Genomic DNA, 16,340 nt, shown 5'->3' with positions numbered 1-16,340 from the left:
TGTGGCTAAGTCCACCCCACCCTCAGAAACTAATGTAGCTTCAGTGTGAACCCTGATTTGCTCTGGGCACACTGTTGATCCCACCTGGAGACTGGCTATTCCAGTGCTAACTGGAGTAGAGTTTGAAGTGGAACCTTTCTTGGGACAGGCCTTGTCTCCAGTTTGGTGTCCCTGCTGATTACAGCTACGACACCAGGCCTTTTTGGGATCAAAGTTTTTACCCTTGTAGCCAAAATTTGATTGTGGAGAGGCTTTGGACCCTCCCTCCTGAGCAGGTTTTTGGGGCCCTGTAGAAGACTCTTTACTTTTACCCTTGGATGTATCAACACTCTTCCCTTGGGTAGTCTTTGTGACCCCTTTCTTTTGGTCACCCCCTGTGGAAGTCTTGGTCACCCTAGTCTTGACCGAGTGGTCTGCCTTCTTTCCCAATTCTTGGGGAAAAATTGAACCTAGGTCTACCAGATGCTGATGCAGTTTATCATTGAAACAATTACTTAAAAGGTGTTCTTTCATAAACAGATTGTACAGCCCATCATAATCATTTACACCACTGCCATTAATCTAACCATCTAGTGTTTTGACTGAGAAGTCAACAAAATGAACCCAGGTCTGGCTCGAGGATTTTTGAGCCCCCCCTGAACCTAATCCTGTACTCCTCAGTTTAGAATCCAAAGCCATCAATCAGGGTAGCCTTCATGAGGTCATAGGATTCGGCATCTTTTCCAGAGAGTGTGAGGAGTCTATCCCTACACTTTCCAGTGAACATTTCCCAAAGGAGAGCACCCCAGTGAGATTTGTTTACTTTCATGGTTGCACAAGCCCTCTCAAAAGCTGTGAACCATTTGGTGATGTCATCACCATCTTCATATTTAGTTACAATCCCTTTGGGGATTTTTAGCATGTCAGGAGTATCTCTGACCCTATTTAAATTGCTGCCACCATTGATGGGAGCTAAGCCCATCTCTTGCCTTTCCCTTTCTATGGCTAGGAGCTGTCTCTCTAAAGCCAATCTTTTGGCCATCCTGGCTAACAGGAGGTCATCTTCATTGAGGCTGCCCTCAATGCTTTCAGAGTTGTTGGACTCTCCTGTGAGAGAAACAACATCTCTGACTATTATTTGTGGAGTCAGGGTTGGAGAAACCCTGGTCTCCCTAACTAGGACTGGAGGGGGGAAATTCTTCTCCACATCAATAGCTTCCCCCTGTGTGAGGAAATCATCAGAGGGGTTGTTTCTAGCAAACTCTGCCAAGAGCTCCTGGAGCTGTACTTTGGTAGGGTTTGAACCAGTTTTTATCTTTTTGATTTTGCAGAGAGTCCTTAACTCTGACATCCTAAAATGCATGTAAGGGGTGAGGTTGAGCTCCACTGCCATCTCTTCTGCAGCAGACATTATTTCTCTAAAAGTTGGAATACTTTTTAAGAACCTAAAACTATCTCTAGAACTTAATCCAAACTTTTACAAAACTTTTAAACTCTAAAAGAAATGCTAACAGGGACTAACACAAGGCCTTAGCAGGACTTTTAAAAATTTAGAAAAATAGCTCAAATTTCAAAAATCAGTTTCTAATGACAATTTTTGGAATTTAGTTGTGTGATCAGGTATTGGCTGAGTAGTCCAGCAACTGCAAAGTCTTGTACCCCACCGCTGATCCACCAATGTAGGAAGTTGGCTCTGTATATACTATTTCAAAGTGAGAAATAGTGTGCACAGAGTCCAAGGGTTCCCCTTAGAGGTAGGATAGTGGCAAAAAGAGATAATCTAATGCTCTATTTTGTGGTAGGGTGGTCGAGGAGTAGGCTTATCAGAGGGTAGTGTTAAGCATTTGTTGTACACAGACAGGCAATAAATGAGGAACACACATTCAAAGACTTACTCCAGGCCAATAGGTTTTTAAATAAAAAAAAAATATTCTTAGTTTATATTAAGAACCACAGGATCAAAATTTACAAACAATGCTTTAAATGAAAGATATTTCCCTCAGGTATCTTAGGAACTTTGAATCATCACAATAGCATGAACAGTTTTGGCAAAAATGCCAATAAGCTATTATAAAAATGGACACTGCAAAAATCAACAGTTCCTGGGGGAGGTAAGTAGTTGTTAGGTTCACAGGCAAGTAAAGCACTTACAGGGTTCAAAGTTGGGTCCAAGGTAGCCCACCGTTGGGGGTTCAAGGCAACCCCAAAGTTACCACACCAGCAGCTCAGGGCCAGTCAGGTGCAGAGGTCAAAGTGGTGCCCAAAACACATAGGCTTCAATGGAAATAGAGGTGCCCCGGAACCAGTCTGCCAGCAGGTAAGTACCTGCGACTTCGGAGGGCAGACCAGGGGGGTTTTGTAGGGCACCGGGGGGGGGGACACAAGCAGGCACAGAAAGTGCACCCTCAGCGGCACAGGGGCGGCCAGGTGCAGAGTGCAAACAGGTGTCGGGTTTGCAATAGGATTCAATGGGGAGACCCAGGGGTCTCTTCAGCGATGCAGGCAGGCAAAGGGGGGGGCTCCTTGGGGTAGCCACCACCTGGGCTAGGAAGAGGGCCACCTGGGGGTCGCTCCTGCACTGGAGTTCGGTTCCTTCAGGTCCTGGGGGCTGCGGGTGCAGCGTGTTTTCCAGGCGTCGGGTTCCTTGAAGCAGGCAGTCGTGGTCAGGGGGAGCCTCTGGATTCCCTCTGCAGGCGTCGCTGTGGGGGCTCAGGGGGGTCAACTCTGGCTACTCACGGGCTCGCAGTCGCCGGGGAGTCCTCCCTGTAGTGTTGGTTTTCCGCAGGTCGAGCCGGGGGCATCGGTGCAGAGTGGAAATTCTCACACTTCCGGCGGGAAACGTGTGGTCTTTAAAAGTTGCTTCTTTGTTGCAAAGTTGCAGGTTTGTTGAACAGGGCCGCTGTTCTCGGGAGCTTCTTGGTCCTTTTAGATGCAGGGTAGTCCTCTGAGGCTTCAGAGGTCGCTGGACCCTGGGGGATGCGTCGCTGTTGCAGTTTTTCTTGAAGTAGGGAGACAGGCCGGTAGGGCTGGGGCCAAAGCAGTTGGTGTCTCCGTCTTCTCTGCAGGGCTTCAGGTCAGCAGTCCTTCTTCATCTTCAGGTTGCAGGAATCTATCTTCCTAGGTTCTGGGGGGCCCTAAATACTCAATTTAGGGGTGTGTTTAGGTCAGGGAGGTTAGTAGCCAATGGCTACTAGCCCTGAGGGTGGCTACACCCTCTTTGTGCCTTCTCCCGGTGGGGAGGGGGGTCACATCCCTAATCCTATTGGGGGAATCCTCCATCTGCAAGATGGGGGATTTCTAAAAGTCAGAGTCACCTCAGCTCAGGACACCTTAGGGGTTGTCCTGACTGGCCAGTGACTCCTCCTGGTTTTTCTCATTATCTCCTTAAGCCTTGCAGCCAAAAGTGGGGTCAGTGGCCGGAGGGGCGGGCATCTCCACTAGCTGGGATGCCCTGTGCGCTGTAACAAACGGGGTGAGCCTTTGAGGCTCACCTCCAGGTGTTACAGTGCCTGCAGGGGAGGTGAGAAGCACCTCCACCCAGTACAGGCTTTGTTCCTGGCTACAGAGTGACAAAGGCACTCTCCCCATGTGGCCAGCAACATGTCTGGTGTGTGGCAGGCTGGCAAAAACTAGTCAGCCCACACTGGAAGTCGGGTATGTTTTTAGGTGGCATCTCTAAGATGCCCTCTGTGTGTATTTCACAATAAAATGTACACTGGCATCAGTGTGCATTTTTTGTGCTGAGATGTTTGATACCAAACTTCCCAGTTTTCAGTGTAGCCATTATGGTGCTGTGGAGTTCGTGTATGACAGACTCCCAGACCATATACTCTTATGGCTACCCTGCACTTACAATGTCTAAGGTTTTGCTTAGACACTGTAGGGGCATAGTGCTCATGCACCTATGCCCTCACCTGTGGTATAGTGCACCCTGCCTTAGGGCTGGAAGGCCTGCTTGAGGGGTGACTGATCTATGCCATAGGCAGTGTGAGGTTGGCATGGCATTTTGAGGGGAGTGCCATGTCGACTTAGTCATTTTCTCCCCACCAGCACACACAAGCTGGCAAGCAGTGTGCATGTGCTGAGTGAGGGGTCCCCAGGGTGGCATAAGACATGCTGCAGCCCTTAGAGACCTTCCCTGGCATCAGGGCCCTTGGTACCATGGGTACCAGTTACAAGGGACTTACCTGGATGCCAGGGTTGTGCCAATTGTGGAGACAAAGGTACAGTTTTAGGGAAAGAACACTGGTGCTGGGGCCTGGTTAGCAGGCCTCAGCACACTTTCAAATCATAACTTGGCATCAGCAAAGGCAAAAAGTCAGGGGGTAATCATGCCAAGGATGCGTTTCCTTACAATAGTGGTATAGCATGAGCTTTGCATGTCTCCTAGATAAGCCTTGGCTGCTCATCCGCAGCTACCTCTAGACAGTGTACCATAGGTACCCACCAGACACCAGGCCAGCTGCCTACAGGAGGGCACTGCTGGAAAGGATAAGCACACGAGTAATGTTGCAGACACAACCCGGTGGGGCTAATATCTGATGTAGCTGATGTGGGTACCTGAAGGGCATAAACAAATACAACGGTATAGGTCAGGGTGATATGTGTCTTATGACCTGCAGTCAGTGTGAGCAATCAGTGTAGTTGCCCCCCAGCAAAAGAAGGAGTAAGAAGCATAAGAAGAGTACTTCCGTGGATGTGGCTGGCAAGTAGACTGTGAAATTGGATGGTACTTTATTTACTTTGGCGATGGCAGGAAAGATTTGCAGCTTAATGAGCGCTTGGTGTGGAGTAAGACGCACTATACACTGTTGACACCTGACTTTAAAATGGCTGACTCCAGTCCATCGAGACTCATTGGATGAGCCGCCTGACCTCAAGACGGCCTCTGGGAGGAGAGGAAAACTCACAAGAGTTGGCTGGGGAAATAGTTGGCTGAAGTAGAATGTAGCAGGCAGGTGGTGGCTCGGAGATATGGTAAAAAGGCAGTGGAATGGGTAACATGTTCTTCTCCAGTACTGGATCTTTCATAGATTGCTTGAATCAGAGTAATGTGTGACACTAGTACCATTGTGGATGGTGGATAATTAATTAATATTTATATCTGAATACATAACCATAGCATATGTAATAAAATATTGTATATCAAATGTAACTAGAATTCAAAGTAACAGAGGCTCATCTTATTGCGCGGTGCCGAATCTATCCAGTAGTGCTGCATAAATGTGTGGATACTCTTCTAGATTGCAGCATGACAAATCTTCTCCAGTGGAACACCCACAAACAGGGCAGCTGACGTGGAAACCACCCTTGTGGAGTGTGCCTTTGCTTTAGCTGAAAGCGGTTTGTCCGCTTTAGAGTGACAGAACTGTATAGTTGCTAAAATCAACCTAGTTATAGTTGACTTTGTGATTGGAGTTTCTTGTCTGGTTTGTCCATAACCAAACAACAGTTCTTCAGTTTTATGAAACTGTTTGGTTCGATGCAAGTAGAATTTCAGACATCCTTTAATGTCTAACATATGCAGAAATCTCTCTGCTGGAGATGGTGGATTCGGGAAAAAGTTTGCAATATGAACAGTTCATTAAGATGGAAATGTGATGGCCCTCTGGGAATAGACTTTGGATTAGTCCTTAGGATGACCTAATCATCCGTTAAAATGTAGAAAAGGTTCTTGGGCTGTGAAGGCTTGTATGTCACTCACTCTTCTAGTGGATGTGAGCGGCAACAGCATAGTTGCCTTCAATGGGAGAAATGTCAAGTCTGCTTTCTGAATGGGTTCGAATGGAGGTTTGATAAGTTGCGAGAGAACTACATTTAGATGCCATTCCGGTGGAAGACTTTGTACCGGAGGGAAAACTCTGAACAATCCCTTCATGAATTGCTGGATTGTCCTTGTGAAACACAGTGAAAGAGATTGTGAGGAGTGTCTACATCTTGATATTGCAACAAGATGTTACTTTATAGATCTATGCACCAGAACGAGCAATAGAGAAAAGATCAGGTAAGATCTGTTCTGGTGATGCCTTTAACAAATGTAGGTTGGATTGCTGACACCATAAATCAAAACTTCTTCCATTTAAACCTGTATGACATGTTAGTGGAGCCCGCTCTTGCTTTTGTGAGGATATCCCTGCATTCTTGGGGAATAGTCAGATCCTGGAACTTGTGGAATTCAGAAGCCATGCACATAATTGGAGACAACCTGGGTCCAGATGTAGAACTTGGCCATGGTTCATCATCAGTAGCGTTTGCGTGTTCTGAAGGTGAATGGGTGTGGACTCTGACAGGAGGAGAAGCTCCGTGAACCAGTATTGCCTGGGCCACCTGGAAGCGATCAGGACAAGGTGACACCTTTCCACTTTCTTCTTGTTGAGAACTTTCGGTATCAGGTGGTGGGGGAGCGTACGCATAGATCTCAGAGCATCTGATCAAAAAGGTATTACCCCACGACCCTGGGAGTAGGTGCCAGCTGGCGTATAATCAGCATTTGTTGTTCTCATCCGGTGCAAACAGATCCAATGCTGGTTTGCCCCAAAGCCAAAATATTCTGTTGAGCTCCATCTGAACCAGTTCCCACTCATGGCAGCTGTGTTGGGATCTGCTGAGCGAGTCCGCCAAGATGTTGTTTGCCCCTAATACGTGCTCGGCCTTCAGAGTGATGTTGTGTGTTGCTAGCCAATGCCAAAGTGTGTGGGCTTCCTGGGAGAGTGGCAGTGATCTTGTAACCCCTTGTTTGTTGACCTAGTGCATGCTGGCTGGCCGTATTGTCTGTACGCACCAGCACTGAAGAACCTGCAATGCGAGGTAAGGAAGCTTGGAGGGTGAGAAAGGTAGCCTTGAGCTCCGGGTGGTTTATATGCATGATCTTTTGGATGGTAGACCATTTCCATTGAATTTGCAGGTCCTGCAGATGTCTGCCCCAGCCTTCAAGGGAGGCTTCTGTAGTTATGACAAAGTCAGGTGTTAGAGGTAAAAACATAAGGCCCTTCGAGAGATGAGAGATCTGGGACCACCACGTTAGTGTTTTAGACCATCCTTGGTGTGATGTAGAGGACTTTGTTGAACAACCCTTTTGTCTGAATCCACTGGTCTAGTAGCACCTCCTGTAAGGGTTTCATTTTCAATTGTGCCACAGGGACTAGAATGATTGCGGATGACATAATTCCCAGCAACAATTTGTACAGACTCACTAAAACTGACTTTTTTTCTGGAGACCTTGATAGTTAGGTGTTTTAGTTTTTGTTGTCTGTCTTGGGAAAATAATATGCTTTGTCCTGGGTGGTATCTAGGGTGGAGCCCAAAAATGTTTTCCTTTCTTTTGGAACAGTGGATGACTTCTGATGATTCACTGTGAGAACCAGTTTGTGAAACAATGTAATAGAAGCCTCTGTTGCCTTGGAGGCTTACAAAAGTGCCTGGGCTTTTAGCAGCCAGACGTCCAGGTAGGGGAATACCTGGTCACCTTCCTTTCTGAGAGTGGCTGCTACTGGGGCCAGGCATTTGGTGAAGATGTGGAAAGCGGATTTGAGGCTGAAATGGAGGACTTTGAGCTGGTAATGGGTGCCAGCTATGATGAAGTGAAGATGCTTGGGATGTATGGGGATGTGGAAATATGCATCCTGTAAGTCAAGAATTGTCATATAGTCCCCGTGTTTCAGGAGATGCAGGATGTTGGAGAGATTGATCATGCGGAAGGATTGTTTCTGTAGAAATTTGTTGAACCTCCTGAGGTCTAGGACGGGTCTCCAGGCCCGGCCCCTCATTTCTTGCTGAGGAAAAAAAATGGGAGTAGAAACCCATGCCCTTCTGGGAAAAAGGAACTTGTTTGATTGCTCCCTTAGCAAGCATAATGAGGGCTTCTTTTCTCAATAAGTGAAGATGAGGGGAGTGCGCTCCCCTTGGTGGGAAGTTTGTCAGCTTTTCGCCAAACGCTAGGGTGTGACAATAGGTGAAAGATCCAGTAACTATCTATCTGCAGTTATTTTCCACCACTGGTGGAAGTGGTTTGAAATGTTTGCACCCATGGGATGGGAAGAAGCGGGGATGGCTGACACCTGATCAAGGTCACCGCTTGTAGCTGGCATTCCGGGACTGGGTAGGCGGTTTGCGTTGAATCCTCTGTTTTGTACAGACCTGTTTTGTGTAGGCCACCGATGGTGGCGGATGGCATGGCTATTGCTCGTAGGTAGACCTATACTGAGATTGAATGGGCTGATATTGTTGGAAGCATTGGTGTCCTCCTCTGTAGGTAGAAAAACCTTTCCCACGTGCCCCTCAAAAGGGTAACTTTCTAAATTGTAAGGTACCAAGTGATTTTGCAGTATTCATGTCAGTCTTGATGGCTAGTAGATCATCATCTATGTGCTTTTCTAACAGTACTTCCCCATCGTAGGCCATATCAGGAATCTTGGATTGTACTTCTGGCCTGAAGGATGTTAATTTTAGCCAACCTTGGCATCGTAAAACTGCTGCTCCTGCTAACTGCTGGAAGCCAGTGGAGGGTATGTCCATCGTGCTGTCTATCATTTCAGAAGATGTGCTCTCTCTCTCTTGCAGGATCTTCCTTGCTTCTGACTTCCTGTCTTTAGGCAGTAGGTCCATAAGGGTGGCAATGTCAAACCACATCTCCCTTTCATAGAGGCCTAAGATAGGCACGGAATTGGCTGTGTGACCTGTGTGGGCAGACATGGAGTATCACTTCCCTATGTTGTCTAAATATATTCCTTCCTTGTCCAGCGGAGATGGGAGTGGAGGGATTTTTAGATCTGTGCAGCTTATGAGACTACCAAATCAGGTTTAGGATGCCCCATTAGGCAAGCAGGGGAATCTTCTGGGACTTTGTATTTTTTATCAATACATGGTACAACCGCTGCCACTGTTGCTGGGTTTTACTGAAGCTTGATTCCCTCTTCGCAGATATAGTCTATGATCAGAATGGTCCGAATAGATTTTCTTGTCTTCTCTTTAAAGATATATAGAAAGCAGTTTGATTGCTTATCTTAAATTACTAAGTCAAAATTTGCTGTAGCCTGTTCATTAAATTGTGAAAACCGCAATGTCCTCCGGAGCAGAGTCCGCAGGATGAGGTGTTGGCGGCAATGGAGTGGGGAGAAGATAATCATCCCATTCCTCACGGGGTGGGTAAGTGTCAAGGAGCTTGCCTTCCTCCCTCATTCGATGACTTTGGATCTTCTCTTGGGGGAGCTGCTATACTGGAAGCAGACGTCATCCTGGGAGTTATCGGTGGAGGGATAGGCCTTGGGGTTGCAGTAGATGTTTGTGGAGGCAGAGCACCTGGTTGCTGTTGCAAAGCTTCTGGGAACCTTCCACGATAATCCTGCAGCATGGTCTGTAAGTCTTGAAAAAGTGACAGTTGAATATCACCCTGTCTGGTAGGTGGTTCAGGACAGTCTTGGTAGTGTTTAAAATGTCTTTAACCATTAGTCTCTGAAGTGCTTCAGTTGCAAGTGGTCTACCTGTGACCCTTGAGCCCTCTTCAGTGTAAAACATTTTAGTAGTTTTGCCCTCCACACTGTGGATGACAATCCATCTTCCAGGAAAACTTTGCACTTGTTCCCTCTGCTTTTTTCAGTGTTCCGATTATGTGTATATCATTGTTCCATGAGCACCCCTCCACTGTTTCAGCTCTGTCCCACAGCAGCTTAACATCAGATTTCAATTCTCTCATTAAATTTTAGAATTCCAGCGTAGAAGGTTTCATACTTGCCAGGGCAGATTCATTTCTGTGACCCTATCTGACAATTTTGCATGATCAGCTTGCTGAAGAAGGTTTACCTCTATTGCCACAGAGCCAGTCTTTGCTTCCAGAGTGGTTCTGGTGCCAAATATTACCTGAAAAATCATATCCAGTTTACTAATATGCTTGTCAGGTGTTGGCTCCACATTTTGCAGAGGGTCCTCTGCATCCCTATACGGAATGTTAGGTCCAGTTCCATTTTCCTCAGTCATCCCTTTCGTATTGTTTTTGGGATTGCTTGTGGGATTCACCATTTGTCTTCACAAACACTGGTAAACTTTCTTTGTCAGGCTAGGTTTCTGCGAGTTAACATCCCATGTATACTAGCACCACCCTATGAGTCCCCCCTCTTCTGCCCAGATTTGCATTTGCCAAGGCTTGTTGGTGGGCCCTCTTGACCACTGACCATTTGTGACCCGGCGACCGGCGTGGGACATCATCTGCACAACCACAAGGACCCCTCTGCAACTCCTGGGTTCCACAGCTGATCTTCATCTTCCCCCATCGACCCGGATCTTCATCGACAAATGGCGAGTAGTGGCTCAAGCCCCACCTGGACAATCCTGTGTTGACTGTCTCAGTCCCCTTTTTTTGCAGGTCCTCTTCTTCTGGAATCTACCATTGAGTTCCACTGGACCGGTGCTGGTCTTGCAATCTTCCTTTTCCAAGTCCCCTTGTTAATCTTTGGGAAGACCAGGTAACTTACCTCTGCTGTCCTGGTCCCTTGGGGTCACCTAGGCACTCACCTGTTGGGGTCCCAAGTTCTCTCAGCTCCCTTCCAACTACTCCACATTTTAGTATATGGTTTGACCCCTCCCCCCATAGGCCCTAGCTATTTTTCACAATTTCTTGCCAATACTTGTTTCTATATACTAATTCCTAATGTTTACTGTGTATATATAGTGTGTATTTACCTCCATTTGGGGGACTGCCTATAAGTAATCTAGTTCAGTGCTGCTGTCATAAAGTACCTTTATTTTTGTAACACTGTGTGGTTTCTTTCATGTGTAATAAGTTGCTGTGTGACTGCTGTGATATTGCAAGGGCTTTACACTCCTCCTAGATAAGTTGTGGCTGCTCACCACAGCTACCACTGGAGAGCCCTGGCTTCCTAGACACTGTCTCAATAATAGGGGTTGCCTGGACCTGGTATAAGGTGCAAACAAAATAGGTGTCCACCATAAACCAGGCCAGCAGCTTCCTTCAAAGAGTTTGCCAGAAGTGACACAAACTTGTAAAAGGAAGCAGAGACAAGTTGCAATGGCCAACAAGTACATACTTGAATGCAATTAGGATACCTTGCATTATGCAGAAACAGAGACACACATGTGACAGCCCTTTGACACTGTCCGAGATAACTGTAGTGTATGACCAATTAGACTAGTGAGAGAGAAGACCCCTGGGCAATTGGTCCATGGCTTATGAAAAGCGTTTGAAGCATCTAGCTTAAAAGGGCAATTACCATGAAAGAGACAATAGTTTTGCTCCCCAAGCACGTGAGGGATCCAAGGAGGTGGCAGTGTATCGTGTCCCTTATCGCTACTGAAACTAGACTATAAAGTTTTGGGTAACCTTTTAGCCAACAGGAAGATGGCAGTGATACTCTGGCTAGTGCATCCTTATCAAAATGGTATCATGATACAGCACAACATATTTCTTAATCTTTGATGCGTATTTAATATCATGGATAGTATAGCCTAGTCCCATAGGTAGCTTTGTTAGGTATCGAAAAGGCATTCCATGCCCTGAATGGTTATATCCCTGGGAGGGGCTCCAGAACTGGGAATAGGAGCATCTCAAGTGATGAGTGTGATAAATGATGTACTTTTATACATTTCCATTGCCAACGGATCAATACTGGATGTTTTTTTCCAACTCATGGAGTATACAGAAGGGTACCAGGCTTGTGTGCCCTCTGTCCACTGAACCACTAGACTCTCTGTTGCGTGAACCTGGGCAAGGATGGGGCATGTGCAGCTAAATAGATGGCACATAATTTCACTATATGCAGTTGATGTTCTATTATACTTGCAGAACGTGAGAGATTGGCTGGAGGGCTTCATGACAGTGCTAGAGAATTTGCGCCAGTACTGTAGGTTGAAAATACATTTGACAAAATGTGTCTTTTCCCACTTAAAATGCTCTCCGCCCATGAACAGAACTGATTGTCCCATCAAACCTCACATTTCTCCCCCTCAAACCTGTAGTTGCCCACCTATACACTGTGATGCTCCTTCACCTGGACCCGGACTCCTCATCCCCGTCAGAACCTCCGTTCCTACCTACTCCTTACCTCTGTGCTACTGATCACCCATAATGTCACTCCCCCACCCTTTCGCTCTTGTGCTTCTACTCCTAGTTAAACCCTCCACTGCTTCAGCCCCTCCAAATTCAGACCCAAGCCTTGCTCTACATACCTTCTGTTCTGTGTCTTGAATTAGATTTAAAACCACAGTCTGAAGGTGTTTCATATACATCAGTGGTTCCCAACCTTTTGACTTCTGTGGGCCCCCAGTTTATCATTACTGGACACCGGGGACCCCCACTGAATCATTATTGGAATACAGGGACCCCTCTGCGGAGTCATTACTGAAAGCTGGGGACCACTGTTAATATTATTTAATTTTCTAAACAGTCGTGGACCCCCTGAGGAGACTTTGCGGACCCCCAGGGTTCCTCGGACCACAGGTTGTGAACCACTGATATACATGTTTTGTGGTGTGTAGGTGGAAAGCCATGAGGAATATAGCATTTCAACTATTATATATAATCACCAATAAAGGGCATCATGCATACCTTCGAACCCATCCTTGCACAGAGGTTCTCACCAGCTGAAGAATTATCTTTATCTCCCAAAAGCCCCATCTGCACATACAATTCAATAAGATAATTCTCCAAGATAATCTTTCTCACCTCAAACTAATTCAACAGGATAAGAAACAGCAGGATCTTATCATACAATTTTTGAAGAACTAAACTGGTTGCGTCGTATGATTCACATCATTATTAATCCCTTCAGTTTCCGGTCAGATTTTAGATAATGTGATTGTCAGACTCTTGGTCACAAATACTGATGATAGTGAAAAAGCATGCCTTTGAAGGGCTCACATTCTTATAATGTATGTAACATTATCAATTCCTTACCATGACTTCAAAATTAATATTGTCCATCACAGCCTTCCACTGATGTGAATATTTGATATTGAAAGGATCAAAAGTTAGCGTTTGCACTGGGACGACAAGACCATCAACCCGTCGTATTACATCGTCAATCCTCTTTGGATCCCCTGTGACTGCTTTCAGTTCTGGGCCAAATATGTTATAAAACTCCTCAAGAATCTGTTGAGTTAAGAAAAAACATCTTACACATACTCAGTAACTTTAACTCCATATCTGCTTCCCGAACAGGAGGTTGGTCATAATTCTTGAAATGTACTGAACTTGTATTTTTAAATACCATTATTCATCATCATTTTGAGATATAAAAGTGATACAGGTTGTACTCTTACCTGCAAGGTGTTAAAAAGATCTTGGCAGATTCCTGCCAAATAATCTGTTTTCTCAAACAGGCGCTTCCTATCAAACTCCCATCGCTGGTCTCTACCTGAAGCTTCAATTTTTGCCCGCACATCAAAGTATGTGTTTTTCCATGTCTCTAGACTCTGTTTGGCCTCCATGGTCTTTAATTTGGCAGCTTGACTGTTTTCGCTGCAAATCAAATGAAACAGAGATTCAGTTTTGTTAAAATAATTGCATGATGTGCTTATCCCATTATAATAACCATAAGCTTTCACTCATACTCACAGCTCCAGTTCTGTGGCAATTTTATTGCCACCATGGTCGGATTGGTAAGGTGGGCAGTTGGGTATTGGGCGATGGACCAGTGCCTAAAGGTGACCTGTGTGCCGTTTGTTTAGGGCCTCTGTCAATCAATCCACGGCATGCCATTTGCTTTATTCCCCCCTGCCAGGCTATCGCTCTCTAAGATATGATGGGTGAGGGAGGGGTTGAGTCTGAGAGGCGGCCTCGCTGGGGGGCCAGGTGTTTCTCTGGCCCTTGGGCCATTCTCACCTCGTCCTCCTGCGGCACTGGCCATGCCTAGAATCAGCCTCTTTTCATGACCCCTTCCCTGCTGGGCCATTACATTCAGGCCATGGTTGTATGCAGGACCTTGCTGGGGGAGAAAGGGCGGGCAGTTGATTTTGTGACCATTGGGTTATTTTCATCTCAGCCCCGTGGAAAAGCAGAAATGTGTTTTTCTTAAAACCTCCCCTAACAGGTGATAGCCCTGAGGCTATGGTGGGCTAGAAGGAGGTTACTCTGGAGCCAGGTAATTTTGTGGCCTTTGGCCCCATATTCCAGTTGCTGGCGCAATAGCAGCTGTGTGCTTCACCTGACCTCCTCCCCTGTCACACGTCTCTAAAAATTAGTCCAACGAGTAAGCAAATAGTATTTCATGAAAGGGTGCTATCCAGGAATGTGTGCCACGTTCTGCGGACTGCCCGGGCCTAATTATGATCCCAATCCGACCGTGATTGTCACACATGAACTGGCACACACACAGGGCGACTCATAGTAAGTAGTGCACTGTTGACATACACTTTAAAAATAAATTACATACCTGAAACCAGGATTCCTCATCATCAATATCTTCTAAAAATTCATAACTTTATCACTTAAAAGGCCATACAGTCGTTGGGTATTTTGCAGTGCAGCACTGAATACCTTTCAAGTAATAGATGCTAACAATAGGTCATGGTGGAAAAATTAGCTGACTTTTGGGATTAATGCTGATAGTTGGACTTAGTAGGCTCTTGATCACCACTTGCTCCATTTGGCTCTTAGCTCTGCTATGTATGTTAATAGACGGGTAGCTTCCTCATAGAACAGTTTCATTTTGCTTACTTCCTTCTGGCCATATACCACACAGGATTGTGCCAGTAAGCTTCAGGTTTGGGGAGGTAAGAGTCAATAAGTGAAGCAGTGTCAATATTTTGTGATAAAAGTAGGGATCGTGTACAATCAAATGCAACTACTTGTTACCCCATATCCCTCCAATGGCTATCGGTCACCATCTCATTACTGAATTCCTCACTGACAATGGCATCATAGCGGATCAGAATAAAAACATGGCCATTGATGGCTGCTAAATATCAACAATGGCTTCCAGGTTGTCAATGAAGAGGTATATCTTGTCATAAAAGACCAAGTGAGAAAGGAGGAAGAATATGGAAAACCGTTCTAGAGGGGGAAAACTCTAGAACGGGTGTTCCAAGTACATGGTTCATAGGTTACTAAGCTCCCAACTTGGGGCTAGTAATGTTTGGCCTAGGAATCCTACTTGTGCTAGTGGCACTGGAGAAGTTATATCTCACTAACTCTCTTTTTCCTATTTCAGGCTTTTCTGAAAAGTCTCTAGAAGCACGAGCCCTGTGTATCTTTCGTTCAATGGCTTTCTTTATGGGAACAATCTTTCTCCAAAGATGTAAATCTCCAAATTCCCATATCTTCTCATGATAGAAGTTGAAAATATCTTCTTCTCAATTGAAAACACCCTCTTTGAATTCTCCAAGTCACATACAAAGCACCCTCACTGCTGCATTACCTCTGAAATATTTCAATCAAGGTACCAATGATGGCAGTCTGAAAATGATCTCCAGCATGCCAACAGCCCACCAACATGTCAACCAATGCCTTGTCTCCCAAGTCCAAACTCCAAACTTTCTTCTCAATGAAAATGTGCAACCACTCAGTGTTATTTAAAAATTTCATTGTGAATCCCTTTATAAAAACACTTTAGTCCTGGTCCAGTGGAAATGAAGTGTTTTGTGCACTTTTTCTGTACCTTTCTTTTTTGTCATTTAGGTAACCGATAACAATTAAAAAATGCCACACATTTGTCAGAGTGAGTTGTAGTACACTACTTGGTCTTATCACTTCTATTCGAGGTGAACCAAGGAGTATACGTTCTCCAAGCGTGCATGCTACTTACATTCCCTCCATCACTTTCCTCTAGCGCTGTTCCGTTTGTTGTGTAGCATTCCTGTTCTATTGTGGATATTTGTGGATATCCCTAGTAATGTGTGTACTACTCCTACAGGTTATTATAACTAAGTACACCCGGGGGTGGTCCCGTTCAACAGGCCAGACATAATACACATTATAGTTGTCTCATCAACCATCGGGGGATGGGGGCAGTACCTCAAGCCACGGGGCCCATCCCACAACCTCTTCTGTTCATCCATTCTCTAGAAAAAAAAACATGGGTCCACCTTTACTCTCCTATCTGTTCCTGGCTGGCACAGAGCCCACTGATCAGTCAATCCCTTGTTCAGTGTCAGTCTCCGTCTGGTGCTACCATTCATCATCTACCATCTCCTTCCATATGTCGGCTTTAGGACATCTGCATAATCCCTGGGCCTCTTCCTTTGTTAGAGCTCTCTCTTCTGCCCTAGACCATAATGTTACATTGCTCACCCATGTTTCAGCACTCTGCCTTGAGGTGTTCTTCCATGCCATCGCAAAGGTGAGATCTACAAATTTGCTCACCACTCTATTGGGTTTGGGCTTTTGAAAGATGTCCAGCAGGAATGTCTCTGAT

General features: G+C 45.7%; 1 protein-coding gene across 1 annotated transcript in view; it reads right to left on the bottom strand.

Annotated features, from left to right (window-relative positions):
• Positions 1-16,340, bottom strand: part of DNAH10 (dynein axonemal heavy chain 10) — a 1,282,131-nt gene that overhangs the window by 1,043,187 nt on the left and 222,604 nt on the right. The window contains exons 10-11 of the mRNA XM_069215014.1: positions 13,249-13,447; positions 12,884-13,078 (exon numbers count right to left, since the gene is read on the bottom strand). Of these exons, the coding sequence (XP_069071115.1) occupies positions 12,884-13,078; positions 13,249-13,447 (394 nt within the window). The remainder of the gene's footprint in view (positions 1-12,883; positions 13,079-13,248; positions 13,448-16,340) is intronic.

Source organism: Pleurodeles waltl, chromosome 11 (genome assembly GCF_031143425.1).
Source record: "Pleurodeles waltl isolate 20211129_DDA chromosome 11, aPleWal1.hap1.20221129, whole genome shotgun sequence".
Taxonomy (NCBI): domain Eukaryota; kingdom Metazoa; phylum Chordata; class Amphibia; order Caudata; family Salamandridae; genus Pleurodeles; species Pleurodeles waltl.
This window is presented reverse-complemented; position numbering and strand designations above follow the sequence as displayed.